This window comes from Stylophora pistillata, chromosome 2 (genome assembly GCF_964205215.1).
Source record: "Stylophora pistillata chromosome 2, jaStyPist1.2, whole genome shotgun sequence".
In the NCBI taxonomy this organism is placed as follows: domain Eukaryota; kingdom Metazoa; phylum Cnidaria; class Anthozoa; order Scleractinia; family Pocilloporidae; genus Stylophora; species Stylophora pistillata.
In genome coordinates this window covers 27,949,315-27,967,851 of record NC_142520.1, presented here as the reverse complement: position 1 = coordinate 27,967,851, position 18,537 = coordinate 27,949,315, and the positions used below count along the sequence as shown (strand labels likewise).

Genomic DNA, 18,537 nt, shown 5'->3' with positions numbered 1-18,537 from the left:
AGACGCATTTTTTAGCTTGTGGCTTAAATAATTCGAAAACTAACCCGGTGACCCCGTGATTTTTTTCAGTGATTGCTCTTGGCACTTGAAAAGGAAAATGCACAAAGATTTTTAAAAAATTATACAGAGCTGAATTTCAGAAAATCCAAAAAAAAGGTAATTTTCACACATCGCAAATTTCCTTTCGTAGACTTTTCTACTTTTTTTTTTTCTGATGATTCCTCTCGACATTATTATCATATTGGAAAAATAAAAAGAAGGGTTCACCGGACTTATTTTCATACAATAGCTTTTGTGAGTTTAGCAATTCCCACGCGCGTTCTGCGCATCTCAAAATCCGGATTCTATAAGATCAACATTTGCTCATGATCTTTTATAGCTACCGCTGACCATCGCGTGTGTTCGTACGAGCACCTACGATCTTGTGTTTACAGATGTTTACTGCTAAGAAAATCATCAAACAGCTGTCAAAGACAGCCTCCCGGGCTCATCTTAAGAATCCCACACACGACTTCTGGTTACGAGAGCAACCAGTAAGTTAAACTGCATTTTGAATAAAACGTATTATAACGTTGCAAAACATAGTCTTTTTCGAGATTTTTGGCGTTCAAAGAGTCCTCGTCGAGTCTTCCAAACCATGGGCTTTTAAAAAATCGAAATCTAGCATTCACCTCACGTGGCGCCATTTGACAAGACAGGAAGATGTTTTACTTTTCTATGGGGGTATATAGGCAAAGAAACAATAGATTTTGACCAGTCAGAGCGCGCGTTGTGTCTAAATTAAATAATAAAACTTGATAAGTTATCTGGGTGTCACTGTCTCCGTCAAGCATTAACGCCCCTTGCATCCTTTTCGCCAAATCAATTTCGTTTACTCTTGACTTTGAGTGCCGACTGCAAATGTCCATTTGTTCTCTGCACTGAGTCCTTTGTCTGCCTTAGTGGCAAATTTAACAATGATGTCATGTACGACACGTGGCTCTCGCCAAGTTATTTTCAGAACAGATACACTTTTTGATGTGAATGTGTTAAAAACTACACTAGGGCGTCCTTGAGAGAGTCTAGTTTCACCAGCTTTCCTCACCTCTTAAAGGATCATCGTTTACACACAGTTTTGTGTCACTTGACGTAACTTGACTTTCCCCTTTCGCTGAAATTACCAAGAAAATATTTTAATTCTGTCAGTGATTCACAACTATATGCAATTCCAACTAGTGCTCTAACACACTTTATAACATATCTCAGACAAAATGTGCGCTCTCTGATTAGTCAAAAACCTACTGTACATTTGCTTGTATATCCATAGAAAACTGGAAACATGTTCTAGTCCTATCAAATGGCGCCAAACATATTTATGTCATAGAAGCAATAAACTACACTCCCTATCTGTTTGCCGGCTGATAAACCACGCGGAATGTCGGGAAAACACGAGAAAAGTTTGTTTTCCACTCAGCTGTTAATATAACAGATAAACACTTTGAAAATACGATAAAGAAGTCTTTCTTTGTTGCCTCTTCTCACCTGTGGCGGGAAGCTCACTTTTCCCTTCCAGTTTCTCTGCCGTTGTCGGGAGGTTACTTTCCGCCATAGCTGGAAAATAAAATGGAATCGAAGACATCATTGCAAATCAAGAGATTGAAAAGGGTTTAATGAAAGCAATCTAGAGAGAACACCGTAGACTACTTGTCTTTGATACTTTAACATAGAAAAAGAATGAGGATTTGAAGGTTTTTGTTTGTCACACTATTGTGATAGCGTGACAGCGCGAGTGAAGTCTCTCTTGATTATGTTATGCGTGTTTGTTTGTTTGTTTTCGTAGTCTCATCTGATAATACGTCGTCTAAGGCTCTGTGTCATTAAAAAGCATCAGTTGAACGACAAGCTAATTGTGTCCGGCAGGCATGGATAGGCATAAAACTACAATTGCTCCACAGAAGACTCTTTCCGTGTTCTCAGACCTCACCTAATCACGCGAGGAGCTGAGAGAATTGTAGCAGTCGATACGCAGTCGGAAGTTTGCGTAGCCAACACGCAGTCGGAATTCAAAGTTTGCGTAAGCGTCAAGAATTCTACCTTTACCCCGCGAACCTGTTACGTAAAGAAACACCATATCAATTATTTCATCAAGCGCATGTGAAAAATCTCTCACAAAGCTATCAAACTGCTTTTTATTATTATTTCCATTTTATTAACACAGTAGTTATTTAGTGATTAAAAACGAGCGATAAAAAATATGAACGACGTTTCGACCACTCTACGGTCATTTTCAAGTTAGAGTTCATGAGTAAATTTCCGCATACATACGATTTCTGAAACAATGGAATTAAGGTAAAAGCTAAGTATTTACATATAAATAAGAGAGCTAATAACTAATAAAAAAGTGCAAAAATGAAGTGTAAATAAACGGCGAAAAGGATGAAAATTTATTAATATGAAGTGTTAAGGAAACAGCCTCGCGCGAGTAGAGTCGCTCTGTTTGTTCAATTTTGGCTTAAGGTCCCGAATAAAAAACATTTCGAAATTCAAGCAAGTGAACTTGTTTGAGCATTTCCTCAGGACCCTAATGTTCTTTGCGATTTCACATGGTTTGATTCCATGTTCTCTTACATGGTTGCCGATTACCGATCGTTTATGTTCCTCCACCCATTGATGTAGGTGTCGGCTTGTAAAGCCGAAATAATCTGTATCGCACAGATCACACTTGAAGAGATATACAACGAGCAAAACGTTGTATTTTGCACTTTTTATTAGTTATTAGCTCTATATTGTTTATATGTAAATACTTAGCTTTGACCTTCATTCTATTGTTTCAGAAATCGTATATATGCGGAAATTTCCTCATGAACTCTAACTTGAAAATGACCGTGGAGCGGTGGAAACGTCGTTCATATTTTTTATCGCTCGTTTTTATCACTAAATGTTTTAGTGAGAACTTATTACTCAGTAGTTATTTCCAGTGAGTAAAGTCCTTTATAAATTTTTTAGTTTGAAGGAGCTAAGAAATTATAACTCGAAGTAATTGACAACTTCCAAAATTGTGTTGGAGAAAGTCTTGGTTTTTCATCATTTTAAATTTATTCTGATCCAATCTGTTGTATGGATATTCAAAGGAGAAGTAAGGATACCATGTTTTATCTCTTCATGCCTGGAAATATCAACAATGTTGTTTTGCATTACATCAATTTCGGTGAGAACATAAAAGATTTCACATTCACGAATTTAAAAGATCCAATCCCGTCTAATGCTTAGTTTCGTGATCAACATTGCTGTTCTACTCGAAGAAAATTGTGTGCTGGGTTATTTGTTGGTTTTTTACTTTCCATTATTATGTTTTAAATGTTTCTGCATGACGATTAATTCATTCTGCCATTAAGATTAAGCTTTTCCCCTTTCAGAGGAAAAAACTTGCAATCCACAAAATATTTTTTTCTCCCCAGAGCAGGACACTCTCTGTCTGCCATAGCTAAATCGAAGAAGATGAATTCATATCGTGAGTTGTATCGTGACCAATACAATTTCTCTCCGAGTTGATGACGAGAACAGTCATACCGCACCAACAAGTAACTGCCTCCCGGTTAGCTCAATTGGTGAGACCGCTGGACTGTTGTGCGGGAGGTCGAGGTCGATGGTTCGAGCCCCCGCCGGACCAACACTCAAGGTCTTAAAATAACTGAGGAGAATTGCTCTACCTTTCTATAATATCAAGAAATGGATAGACATTATAGTCTGCTCGGATAAGGATGAATAAACCGTAGGTCCCGTCTCCTGTATCTATTAATTAGTTAATCTGGTTAGGCAGGGGACTTTAAAGAACCCACTCACGAGATTTCTATGATGTGGTCTGGCCTGTTTACTGGGAATTTTTTTTTTTTTTTGGGGGGGGGGGGGGCATCCTTAAATAAGTTTCCTTCGATTGTTGGTAAACTGCTGATGCAGTCCGGCCAAAGTCCCCCGAAAAGTGTTGTGATGCGCATTTGATCATATCCACATGTTACTTTGCGCAATACAAATATTAAATTATTATTATTATTATTGTTTATTACACAAACACCATAGTTCTTTACAGAGTGAAATGTTCAGCAGGTTTGGCCAGCCGAAATATAGTGCTCCGTCTTAAAACTTACTTATCTACGTTGTATCGGTCTTGCCTCTATATTTATATTTCGTATTCTTTACAGACAACTTGAAAGGCGTCTAAGGAATGAGAAGTTTGCATGGCGCCATTTAACTCATTCCACTACAATCACTTTGGAATAATAAAATCTCTCCATTTCATAAATGATGGTTTGTTCGCATGTACTCGAGTTCAGAGCAGGATTTAACGGATTTCACGGGTAACCGTCTCTGATGATATGTCTACATTCATTGGTTTTCTCTCACACATAGAGAGAATTTGATTCCCTCAAGATACCTCCCTATAAATGATAACTTTCTCTGTTCTCGACGATCACAGCTTTTTTTTTTTTTTTTTAAAGATGGAGTGGTATCTAATTGTGAGAACAGGTCACGCATATCTATCGCCCGGGAATATATAGAGCTAGTGGTTATTACGGACGCCAATGACCATAGAACCTTGGCCGGACTTAAGAAAAGGAAGAGGCGAGGTCGTGAAAAATTTAACAAGTGTAAGGCAAGGTGAGAAAAACATTTTGGGAGCCACGCTTTTAGCATTTAGTTAGCCACCAACTTTGGCTTATAAATGCATGCGTCTAGTTATACTTGTTAAACTCCCTGAAGAACTCTACGACCGTTTGACGAAACGCGTCGGACTAAAGAAGTATTACAACTACTGTTCGCAGAAGTGCTGCTCACTAAGTTATATTTGAGAAAAAAATTTTAAAGAATTTAAAAAGAAATTTTTTAAAAATTGTCGACTGTCGTCCACGGAAACATGCATGACAGCCGATTACGTCACCTAAACAAGTTTCTCATTTATCGCACGATAAATGATAAATTATCGCGCGATAATTTTTATTTATCGCGCAATAATTTGTCTTCTATCGTGCGATATTTTATCATTTATCGCACGATATTTTGATTTTATCACCCGATAAAAGAAAATGTGGCATGTCCTCTATTGGCCACCGTAATCAAAGCTATAAAAATGTTGTTTTATTTTAATATAATTGAATTCAATTTTTAATTTTATTTTTATTTATTTTTTTATTTTTAATTCATGATTTCAATTTTTTTTCAATATTGTAGTTATTTCCAGTGAATAAAGTTCTTCATAAATTTTGGTTTGAAGGAGCTAGGAAATTATTATTAACTCAAAATAATGACCCTTTCCAAAATTGTGTCGGAAAAAGTCCTGTTTATTCGTTTTGAATTTATCTTGATCCAAAAGGCATTGAAAATTGTAAGGGGTTATTTTAGAAGTATAGTGGACAGGAAAAATGGCATTTCTTGTTTTTTGCATTGATACTATTGTTACAAGAAAGATTATCTGCTAAAATTAAAAAATAAATTGAAAAACTAAGCGTTACTGTCAGACTCCTGGATAGATTAATCTTGTAGGCCATTGAGAGAATTTATTGTCAGAACATAGGAACATTTGGCGGAGGAAGTAGATTCAGTAAAAGTAAAATCATCAATTATGAAACTGAAAAAACCTATTTATATCTCAACACTTGAGACAACCTTGAAAATATTTATTAGCGTATTATTGGGGAAAAAAAGCATATGATGCTAACCTATTTTAAAGGGGATATTCGGGGAACTTTTTTTGAGCTGAGGAGTTGGTATAGTCCTTCAAATTAGGATTGTGCACCATTATCAGCTTTCACTGAGCCCACATTTTTACCTTTCAGTGTACGATGTAATAAACGCGCAAACATATGTGCCACTTTAATCCCTTGTTGCGTTAACAGCATATTTACTAAAACCGAACTGCAATTGAGAGGCGGTCAGAAATAATATGACTAACCACCTTGTGGATACGTAGTTTGAATTGTTGACGACAAAAATTATATTCGTGTCACAGACTACATTATTCGAGGGCCAAGCTCGAGTGATGTTTGTAAGCCCTGACGAAAAAAAAAAATTATAAAAATAATTATTGATCGTGACGCTGTCTAAGTTTCCTTTTCATACATGATCAAAAATTCGTAGTCGTTGTGGTTTCTGGGGTAAAAGTTTCATATTTGGTAGCTTTTGATAACGTTATTCAAATATTCCTTCTATTTCTTTGTTTTTCTGAAGTAATGGATGCCGCGAGCGAGCAAGATCAGGCGAATTTTGTGCTCTGATCGATCAACTACCGTGGTGCGGCCTCTTTAATTCCTGCTTAGATCACGCAAAAAGAGAATAGAAATGCTTGTAGCCGATTAAAATACCTCGTGTAATGACGTAACTACACAGTTTATTTTTGTCCCTTGAGTAAAAATTGTTTTTCGATAGTTTAGGCTACTACGGATTCACAAGAGCGTCAAAACACCGAAAGCATAAAGAGTCCAGCGGATTCATTCAGAAATTCCATGGTGCATGTACGTATTTTTTCCATGCAATAAATATATATTATTAGACGTTTTGTTGTGTAGTATCGCTGAGTATTTTTACGAGTTGTGCCGTATTTTTACGAGCCCGTAGGGTGAGTCAAAATACAAATAACGAGTAAAAATACTCAGCGATACTACACAACAAAACGTCTAATAAGTTATTTATTATCCAACACGCCAAACTGTTATTTCAGTGCGGGCGAATTTCGCGGATATTTATTTACGGGGAGTGCGTGTTGTATGGTGCGTTGTTGTGCTGCTGTTTCTATTTTCTTCATTAAATGAAGAAATTTTCTGGTCGTCAAGCTGTTTTTCTTCGTTCGATTCATCTAATGAACTTGGATCTACATTTGCCAGCCATTCTGACTCTTCGTCATCGGAAATATGATTCAAATTGTCCGCCATTTGTTTTTTTTTTTTCGTAACTACAATCCAATTATAATTTATTGGTGTTTTCCTCGTTGCCATGTTCCCACCAATAACGTAGCTCCGATTTCGGCCTTTAAAAGCACACACAACCCACAATTCCTCTATTCGCTCCGACGAAGGGCTAACGCTCGAAACGTCAGCTTTTCTAATCGTTACGGTGGCCAATTTACCATTTCAACTTTGTTGATATATCCAAATTATTTCGTTACTCCCACCAACGCAGCCCCAAACAGTTTCTTTCGAAACTATGAGCCTTTATTCAATTCTTCGCTTGCGCGATGCGAGAAAACCAGTTTAACCGGTACTACAATAGACGAGTACAATTTGTACTCGTCTATTGTAGTACCGGTTAAACAGGTTTTCTCGCATCACGCAAGCGAAGAATTGGATTGTAGTTATGGAAAAAAAAAGTGGCGGACAATTTCAATCATATTTCCGACGACGAACAGTCAGAATGGCTGGCAAATATAGATCCAAGTTCATTTGATGAATCGAACGAAGAAAAATCGCTTGACGACCAGAAAATTTCTTCATTTAATGAAGAAAATAGAAACAGCAACACAACAACGCGCCGATTCCGTTCCCCTTCGCATACTTCTGTCACGGACTCCCGTAAATAAATATCCGCGAAATTCGCCCGCAGAAACAACAGTTTGGCGTGTTGGATAATAAATAACTTATTAGACGTTTTGTTGTGTAGTATCGCTGAGTATTTTTACTCGCTATTTGTGTTTTGACTCGCCCTACGGGCTCGTCAAAATACGACACAACTCGTAAAAATACTCAGCGATACTACACAACAAAACGTCTAATAAGATATATATGTATATTGAAGAAACCTTCGCCTCGTCCCCAAAAATGGAGAGAATGAACTTAGCCAATGTACAGCCTTCTTGAGCTCACGCTTGAAGAGACATTATAAACTCGAGAAGATCAAAGATAAATTCATATCCACAAGCAGAAATGTATCATCCTGTTTATCATACAGATATTAACTGAAAATTTGAATCAAAGACAATTTTGAAACAAATTTAACAGCACCGAATGTAGACATCTGCTGCACCGAAACTCAGCTCTCCGAAAAGCAATGTTAACTTCGGACACAGAAATATAACCAGGCCACATTACGAGAGATATTTTCCAAAAAAAGGATCGAATTTCATCTTGGAGTGGTTCTTGGAAAGTAAAACCTTCATGTTATAAATCCAGTTATCATGACGACATTGATATCTTTATATGCGACGATATAAATGGTACGCTTATTGCAAGCAGCAAAGATGTCATGTTTTCGAAACAGAAAAAATTCTGATGTTCTATCGACATTTACCGTTATTATTTCTATTCACCGTGAATGATAAGAAATCAAAACTGTTATCGCCATTTAAAAACAGAGCAGAAACGTATTCATTTTGTATTAAATTTCCTTTTTTTCAACCTCAGGTTTCGTTTCATGCTCGTTTTATTTTCTATCTGTGAATTCCATGCATCGTCGTGCGTTCAGAGAACCTCAGCGTATCTTGCAGTAATTTTAGTTAATGAAGTATTACTGAATCAGTTTTCTGTAAATTGGGACCGCGAAAGATAAATATGAGTCACGTAAGTTTCTCTCTCTTTGAGTCTCAGTATTTTCCGCTGGGTTAGGATCCAGTAAGTGTGGCTATATACCACGGTTCGTATAAGACAAGCGGCGCACATGATACTGGAATCAGTAATGTTGTAGCTGCAAAGATCTTCTATGGGTATATAAATCAGCTACCTAAAGGTTTGTACGTGACGATAATCTACGTGTCAGCAACGAGAAATAATTCTTTCATTTTAACTGTTAAAGACCGAGGAGAATTTTCTCTTCGGTCGTCGGATAAAGAACGATTTTATTTGTCTTAACGAGTGTGTACTCACGAAAAAAAATTAAGCCTCTTAAAGGATTCATTCGTTAAACCTTAATATTTAGATTTTTGAATATTTTTTATTCGACAATGGAGCTCAGCGTTTCTTTATCTATTTCCAGACATGACACTTTGGACATTGCAGATCTTAGCAGTATGCAGGACACTTGTCATATATGAACCCAGTGTAGGTCTTGATTTACGTAAACGATAATTTTGTGGTAGAGTCTCAGATGATAAAATCCGAAAGCCTAAGATTCGAGTCTTAAAGGGATGTCAATCCTTTTCTTTCCCCCACGCTCGTGACGAGTAAATATGATAATTTTTTTTCATTCCTTCGTTTTACATTCCAAATTATTTCTATATGTATATTAAGTCAATACCCGCTTATCTCATTCACTGCATCAGGTCTTTGTAAACTAATTCAGTTCTCACCTTAACTCTTGTGAAAAAGTGATTTGCCTCACAAGTGTGTAACTAAACCCTGTACTTGTTAACAACAGCAGTATTGAGGAAGCTGAGTATGAGCTCATCCAACTCGAAACAGAAAATCTTGTATCATTTGTTTATTTCGTGATACATGATTCGATTTTAGGACTATAATACTTCACTATTTATACATGTACGCCAAGTTAGGACTTGGCGTCATATAATGTTATTAAGGTTTTTATTTTTATTAATCCAGAGTATACCACTAGTTACTCAGTTGAAGCACTGTCCCGTGTTACCCTCGTTAAATAGAGTTGATTGATTGATGATACCACAATAATATAACTTTCTCCTTTTTTTTCGTTGTTGCTTGTGTGGCTGGTCGTCAAACCGCCGCCTGGTTAGCCGAATTGTAGGGCGACGGACTACCGTGTAAGAGCTTGAGAATTCAAGCCCCAGACTGGATGTGGGAGAGCATTTGACAGGAGCGAATTTCAGAGTACTCCGAAAAAAATATTGAGGCTTTGTTTTGTTTCTTCCCCAACAGCGAAAACGTTTCGAGATGAAAGAGAGTGCGCAATCTCCCGTGCTAGAGATAGCGACAACAACTTTATTCAATTAAACAACTTTATGAACTTAAAGGTCTCTTCTGTAATTTAATCATAATAATAATAAGAATAATAATAATAGTTTATTAAACTCTCTTGCAGTAACTTACTGAATTAACGAGTTATGATACAATGAAAACTTAATAAGAACGACTATGTACATTTCCGTATACATTAAGTACAAGTTATATACAGCACACGGAACATACATCACATTTGTTAAAAATACTTTAGAGTTGAAAAGTCTTCGGTGCGCTTCGTTCTACAGGTAGTAACGTTTCTGTAAAGATACAACTGGTCTAATTTGTGCCTGAGGTTATAGGGACAGGTATCGTCTAAGCGTGTTGGTAGAAGAGGATGGAGAGGATGGTTTAAGTCCTTCATTTTGCACATATACTCTTTACATATCTTATCTCTTCTATACGCAAGGGTCTCCACCCGTGCTAACTCGAGGGTTTCTGAGTAACTATCGGCACATGGGAAAATTATCTTAAGCGCCCTTTTCTGTATGGATTCAATTTTGTCAGACAGATAACCTAGAATGGATTGCCATACTGGTACGGCGTACTCTATAACAGATCTAACAGCGCTCGTACAGACCATTAACATGCTACCTTGGTCAACGCCGGCTCGACGTAGAATACGTAGAGAGTAGAGCTTCTTGCAAGGTTTTTTATATATGTAGTTAACATGACTATTCCACCTAAGGTCGCTATCGATGAATACTCCTAGAATCTTGTAAGTGGATACGCGTTCTATAGTGTTATTACCAATAACTAATGGTCTGAGAGTAAAATTAGGATGCGACCTAAAGATAATTAACTTTATGTCGTATCCTAACATTCAAACTAAGAGTCCTTTTACGGCAAGTTAAAAAAAAACAAATCCAAGAAATATCGATCAAACACCTTGGAACTTCGATTAGAAGTAAAAGGAGGAATGGCGTTTAATCAGACAAGGGAGGGGAGGGTGACCGAAAAGGCATTGAGGATTGTACAGTACTATTCGCTACCGAGACTAATAGAACTTTAAATCGTTACTTTAGCTAGCAGTACTATTTTTCTTACAGGCTGAATCGGTTTGGAAAATAATCATCTACATCAGATCGGTGTAGAGAAAGATAAAGATATAGCAGCAACGAAACTGAATGTGAACATTCGGCGCTACCTCCTCTACCAGAGAGGAGCTCACTCAATTCATAACCGCAGTCAATTCTTTTCACCCGGCTCTGAAATATACTTGGGAAATTTCTGACAATTCTTTATCCTTTTTAGACGTCAAAGTTTCAATTGAAGGTAACGGTTTATGCACTAGTGTGTATTACAAATCTACAGACTCGCATAATTACTTGTTATATTCGTCTTCGCATCCATCTCACGTTAAGAATTCCATTCCTTTTTCTCAGTTGATTCGTAATAAACCCGTGAAAGTGATATATCAGATACAATGAAATATATGATATATCTACTGCGAGGATCGTGCATCATACGTATCTAATACCGCAGTTCAAAATATATGAACTTCATATATTTCATTGCATCTGATGTATCACTTTCACGGGTTTATTACGAATCAACTTAACAGCCTGCTCCCAGTTGGCTTGTTAGCTCAATTGGTAAGAGCGCTGCACTAGTATCGCAGAGGTCAGTGGTTCGAATCCCATACAGGCCTGATTTTTTTTTCAGGTCCGATTTTCGCTATTGCTTAAATAGCGCTATCTACTGCGAGGTTCGTGCATCATACGTATCTAATACCGCAGTTCAAAATATATGAACTTCATATATTTCATTGTATCTGTTCTTTTACTCTGATGACGAAGTCAGACGTGGGGTCGCTGGCCACATGTTTATATACCTTGTTACCGTTTTCATCAGTACCATTTAGTTGCTTGTAAGCTTCTGTTAGATAGTCCCTTTTGTTATGCACTACTACTGCTGCGCCTTTGTCAGCTTGGAAAATAACAATACCACTATCACGTTTAAGCGATTTAATAGCTTCGCGTTCTAGCCTAGTGATGTTAGAGCGTTGCGCGTTGTGGGGCGCGTGTTGCAAGATGGCACGTTTTACTCCATTTAAATAGCAGTCTAAGGCTAGATCTCTGCCCGGAGATGGCGTCCAATTCAATGGTTTCTTGTAGGTGTTGTCATCGTCAAGCTCTGTGTTACTATTGTCGTCATTACCAAAGTATTCCCTTAAGCGCATTCGGCGACCCCATTGTTTGATGTCAGTAATGAGTTCAGTTTTGTTTACATTTGTCGGCGTAGGGACAAATTTCAGACCTTTACTCAAGATCCTGAGTTCGTGCTCCGATAATGTGCGGTCCGAGAGATTGATAGCATTTTCGAAGTTGTTAGAATTAGCTCGTGGTTTCGTGTTGCGTCTGCCACGGTGGGTCATCCTATCTTCCCACCTGCCCTACAACAGCTCAAGCAAACGATGCAACCTGTGCCTTAAAGAGAAATTCCTAATCATCTGCAACCCAGACCTATCAACACTCAACAAGCGTAACGAACTCGTCTCTTCCTGCCGACACAGAAACAAAGCACTCCTACGCAACAACTGACTTGACACTTTTCACACTGCATAAACCATGTTAATTAGCAATTAGTGTAGTATATAAGCGATGGTATCGCGTTATTCTGCCATTAAAATCCCCTGATGAGTGGGCAACCACGAAACCGGTCTGTAGGGATGTATATGTAGTTGTTTTTTTCCGACTACCACATATCATATATACATATATATATGTATATTTCAAGGTGTTTTTAAAGTACGTTACTGGCATCCCACTTTGCTGATAGTAGCTTTATGGTGTAACAATTATTATAACAATTCAACAATCAGAATATGTAAATTAGCTTAACTTTTAAAATTAGATTACTTTAGTCATTACTTTCAGTACCGACTTTAAAATGCATGCAAAGCCTCCCCTTTTTACCCCCAAAATATTGAAAAAGTCTAAGATTTAGCTATCACAATCAGTTCTCAATCTCCCAAAAATTGCGATTGACTTAGAATAAAAAGCGTTTATCACGTTTCTCAAACTTACAAGGGAGGAATAAATTAAGAAACAGATATAATAACATTAAAAATTATTAAACATACTATTTCATTTACTTTGCCAAAGCAAGAGTTATTGTTTGTTAAAGAAGCTGTTTCAAAAGTATCAATAGAATTGTTTAAGAAAATCGCGCGATCTTCGTAGACTAAGTAAACAGAAATGATGCTTTAATGAACTGTGTTATTGCAATCAATCTTGGCGATAAAATTTCAATTTTTGATGGTCAAACGGAAATGTGTATATATCTAGAAGTTCAAAGTAGGAATTCAACTTGGTGGGATCTGTGTTTAAATCATTCCCTACGGAGAGCCTCACCTTCGTTCTTTCGCCTGCCAAAGAACTTCAGTCTGCCAGAGATTGGACCACAACCTTGTTGAACATTTTTGAAACTAAGCACAGAAACGAACAGAAGTCGACCTGAAAACTTCAACGAAGGTCCGTCTATCATGAGAAACTCACCGATCGAGGTAGGAATTTCTCGTGAAACAACTGAGTCACTGGGAAACAAACCTCAGCAGTCCTATAGTTGGCAGTTGGTTTCACTGGTAAACTGAGATAAATTTAAGATAAAGGACTCTCCAAATACGTACTAATTACGACAAATCTTTTTTTTCATAGTCTCAAAGTAGATTAATATACGGACTAGCTTCGTTTTCCTTTTTTTCAAGTTTACTGCCCGATTCTAGGACATGCAAAAAAAATAGCGCTGGAAAAGATTATTCTCTCAGGCCTTCATCAGTTACATAACTGATGAGCATCAAAGAGCGAAAGGTTTCGTTTCCAAGCAGACGTTATAAAAACCTGTATTGGAGTGAGTCGTAAATGTTTTGCTGATATAACTTCAATCTCCAGACAGGAAAGGTTTTCCAGCCACAGTACCAGGAGAGTCTTGGAAAGACGATAAAGACAGAGGAGATTTTTTCGGAAACATGGAGACTCTCCCACGCGAGAACAATTTCTTTACCTGTGAAACCAGATATTTCGTTTTGTGTGTACAGTGACAGTTGATTGATTAAATTAGTCCGGCCCCGGCCGGACCAACACTCAAGGTCTTAAAATAATTGAGAAGAATATGCTTCCTTTCTATAACATCAAGAAATGGTTAGATATTCTAGTCTTCTCCGATAGGGACGAATAAATGGAGGTCCCGTCTCCTGTAGGGTTAGGAGTAGGAGACGTTAATTTCCCATGCACGAGATTACTGTGTGATGTATGTCCTCCCCTGGGGTGGGATGGGTGGGTTTGTTGGAGCTTAAACCTCGTAGGGGACCCATGCCCTTTTGTTTCTGCTCCAGTACTTGGTACAAATCCTCAAATAAATAAATAAATAAATAAATAAATTACTGATTCTCATATTACCTATATATAAAGAGGCGATTACACATTAGACAGACAATAAACGAGTTGGAATTACGCCTACGCTTGGTTTATTATAGATTTATTATAGATTGGTTTATTATAGATTTCAGCGCCGGCACCATATACTGGATTCAGCCTCAGGGGCCAACTGCTAGTTTCCAAGGATACTGTGACATGTCAGCAGTTGGGCGTACGTATCAAGCTCATTTAAGTTTTCACTCTTTGTTGATTAACATATTTATTTAAGAATAACAATACCATTATTGCTTGGCAATCAATTGATTAGGAGGGGCAAAAATCACTCAGTCATGGATTGACAATACGCTCAAGGGAGGAGTTAGGCTGACCTACGATGAGGAAGCTAATGGACTTACCATTTCAGGACATGTGATGTCTTTTGGCTGCGGAATTGCACCAGACTTTGAGGCCTTGATTTTCATCGATGGTTACAAGAGAAAAATTAAGGATACCCAAGAATTTCGTGGAAAATCGTGGCGTTGGAGCATTTTTGGTGATGAGGAAATTAATTGAAACATCATTTTTAAATAATACTACTTATCTGAAAAATACCAGCCCTGTTCCTATCACACTCTTTTAAGAGATTAAAATCATTAACAGGGCCCCTCCCAAATTCAATAGATAGTTTAAAGGTTCATGAGATCACGATACAACATTGTTACCTGGGAAAGGGGGGGGGGGCTGCAATGGGCAAAAGAGATAAAAGTGCGTTAAGAGGGGTTTGAAAAGATTGATGTATCACCAAATTTGTCGCCGATTGTAGATGGAATTAATGATTCGGTTGGTGGTTTTGCCCTCGATCACATAGCCGGTTATCTTTCTCACACGTGATCATCTCCAATCGATCGTCCAGAAGAAGAAACTTAAAAACAAATCGAATGCGAAATTAATAAAATGAAAAAGGCGTAGAGTTTTCTCCTCCGTTTGCTACAGCCCACGAGTTTGATGGAAAAATTACGAGATGCGACAACTTGGCGACAAATTTATGGAGAGATTAACATAGCTTACAGCATGCAACAGCCGTTTTGAGAAGACAACCGATGACAGAGAACGCTGCCATGGTGGCAGGATTTGTGAAGGATTTAAATTTGTTGCATCAGCTTTTAGCTTTGTAAGCTTCGAGCAATCCCCACTTTTCGGCGGAGTCCGTCTCGGGATATAAAAAACAGACAATCAACGACTGCATGTGGCTACTGTTATGGCACAATTTTGTAGCACGGAAAAGAACTAGAGATTGTATAAAGATGCTAGAGGGTATTGATGCAGAATATTTGTCTCACATGCAAAACAGAAAACTTACCGCATACCACATATTTAGGAGTACTCTGTTCCACAAGAGAAAGATTAAAGCGATATTTGGTGGTAACAAATAATAATATTAAAAAAGAACGCTCGACTGGTCCGTTTCGAGGAATTTCTCAAGGTATATGACTCAAAAGTGCTTGCAAATCAATCAGGTTTGATGAACAATCTACGAGAACAAAAACCTAAACAAACCCTCCCGTTGGGAATTCTGGGCTTGGTCGAGGACGCACGCAAACGTGACTTGCGATGGCGACTATCGTAAGAGAAGTAAGCCCTATCTCAGCGGTCGAGGACACGTTACTCAAAAAGTGAAAAAAAATGTGAGGACTGAAGCACATAAAAAAAAACCAAGGCTCACAAGACAATCACACTTAGCCAGAACATTCCTAATTTAAGTAGTTGGCAAACACCTAATTTTAGTAGTTCATGGCACCGTTCCTCTATCGGTCTATCCTTTTGGCTCCTATAATAATTAAAAAAATGCTCCTTTTAATTTTGCTTGATACTTAAAAATTATTTTCTTATTTTAGTCATTGCAATTCCATCTTCATGAGATTTTTGTTTCATACCCCCGGGTTCCGTTGAAGAGGGTCATCCTGTTAAACTTCGGACCTTACTCACCTCGCATATTTAGCGGCTCTTTAAGGCATTAGTACAGACTCAAGTAGTAAAGTGCACTCTCTTCGAATAAGGAAATTACATCTTCAAAGTTTCCTTGATATTTCTGCGAGGAAAAGTCTTTGCCTCCGAAGACGCCACTGTAAAATTATTTTGATATGTTCATGTTTAGCATCTTTTGTGGTGCCGCGGCAAGAACTGAAAAATTATATCCTTGGATCTACTGGGTATACTTCGCTTATTCAAGCTGTAAAATGTTCTCTCTTCGAAAAAAAGTTTTTTTCTTTAAGTTTTCATGAAGCACCGATCACACCTTTCAAGATATTTCTGCAAGGAAAAGCACCATTCGGAAATTACTTTGAGATGTTTATCGTTTTCTGTAGTAATCCAAAACAAAGAATTAGTAGCACCGGGGCAAAATTGGGTCAAGATTGGAATTCTTTTGTTGTCCTCACTCAATTATTGCGACAATATATAGAAGGCAGTAGCTACAAAAACGATATGAAACGCCGTTTTATGCCATAACTGACCACTTCTTGTACAGAATCTCGTTCAAAAAAATAATACTTAATTCGCCTTCGCAAGAGAAACATGGATTAAAATTTACTAGATTATTCTTAGTTTAATCTAAGTGGTTTCTGTGTCCAACTGTAAACAGCGTAAATTTGGGAAAACCTCTCACAATGTGGTAACAGCTATTAAGCTGTCATGAAGCCATTACCTTCCAGGATAGACGATGTTAAATGTAAATACAGGCTTTTTTCGTTTTAGGATTTCACGAAAGTATCCGGTAATTAAAAGCATTGAGGACAACATATCCGCCAACATACTTCTCGTCTTAAGTTGGACGTACCCGAGTACGATGGTGATGGAAGCTTTATTTGTGTTTTTAAATGTGCAATTGTAAATCTCAGTACATATAGGCAATTTACAAATGCTGCTTGAGATTGGCTTATTCAACACACACACAAAACTCAAAATTGCATCAAATCTAAGTTGTCCTAATTGCTATTTCTGCAACAAAAGACGTAATATGTTGCTCTAATAGCTATATTTATCATTTTATTGATTATGTAAAGTTGCTGCTTTTTGGCAATGCCTATGTCATTTATCATGCCTAAGAACGTAGAGCATTAGTCTGAGAAAACGCCAAGGGAGCTCATCGAGAGATTTACAAATTTCACACATCTGAAGGTTCTACTCATTTCGTTAATCAAGTTCCGATATTTTTCTTTTTTACGTACTGCATTGTTGTACAAGTTAGATTCGAAACCAACTGTTAATTGTAGAACATATAGGCACTTGGACTGGGTTAGGAAAAGAAGATCTGGGCGTTAATTTTCACCGCTTATTATTGAGGGATTTAGAAAACCAGTAACATATGCATAGATTGAGGAGCTAACATTAATTACAGGTTGAAGGGACTTGGCAATGAAGTTAAGGATTGAGTCGTGTCCCCAGGTGAAGCGATCAAGGCATTGTTGACAACCAGCGACAACATGACGGAGTGACTCGGGATTAAGGCAAAAGGAACAATCAGGACTTTGTGATAATCCCCATCTTACCAAATTCTTACGTCACTTATACGTAAAAAGGTGTGAAGTCACACTTTCTTTGTTCCCTTCGGTTTGCGGACTTGTTTTCTTTTAAATTCATTGCGCTGAAGAATCTAAACTGCCGGCACGCACGAAGTTAATTAATAGAGGTAATTTTTAGGATCATTTTTTACTGTCCGCCCTCCGTGTATCTTAAGTTGGCGCCAAATTTTATACTCATATTGCGCGTTATAAAATGGAGTTAAGGAAAATGAGCGAAAGGGAAAAGCGGAGGATTTAAACTTTCTTTCACTGTTAGAGTTCTTAGCATGATAACGCGTCAACTTAACAGACACTTCTGATTCGACTGTGAACTAGCGGTTTTTTATTCAAATACAAATAACTTCCAAGTTTGATTGCTAAAGCGCCACTACTCTTCTCAGTACACTGCTACACCCACGAATTTTTTTGCCGCCTTTAGCTCTAGAGTAACGTTTTTAAATGAACATCACGTAATACGTCAAAGTCAAGTGCATTTCAATGTACTACGTGTTTGATTTCACAACATTACTTTTAAAGTGGTAAAAAAATTCGTTGGGTTCAGCGGTCCACTGGGAAGAGCAGTATCGTGGCCAGAAACATTCTCGTCCCAATAGCCGTTTTCGCCTCTCTTAGCCGGCTCAGGCTAAGAGAAGCGAAATGGGCTTTGGGCACGAGAATGGGCCCGAAAAAGATCAAATGACTTGTATAAGTTGTATTTAGCCTAGGAGAGTTTGAATTCAGGAAGAAGCT

The 18,537-nt window shown here is 37.7% G+C and overlaps 1 protein-coding gene across 1 annotated transcript in view; it reads right to left on the bottom strand.

The window, feature by feature from the left end:
* Positions 1-18,537, bottom strand: part of LOC148738154 (uncharacterized) — a 73,268-nt gene that overhangs the window by 10,337 nt on the left and 44,394 nt on the right. The window contains exons 3-5 of the mRNA XM_088748665.1: positions 1,964-2,088; positions 1,522-1,590; positions 1,085-1,150 (exon numbers count right to left, since the gene is read on the bottom strand). Of these exons, the coding sequence (XP_088604791.1) occupies positions 1,085-1,150; positions 1,522-1,588 (133 nt within the window). The 5' untranslated portion in view covers positions 1,589-1,590; positions 1,964-2,088. The remainder of the gene's footprint in view (positions 1-1,084; positions 1,151-1,521; positions 1,591-1,963; positions 2,089-18,537) is intronic.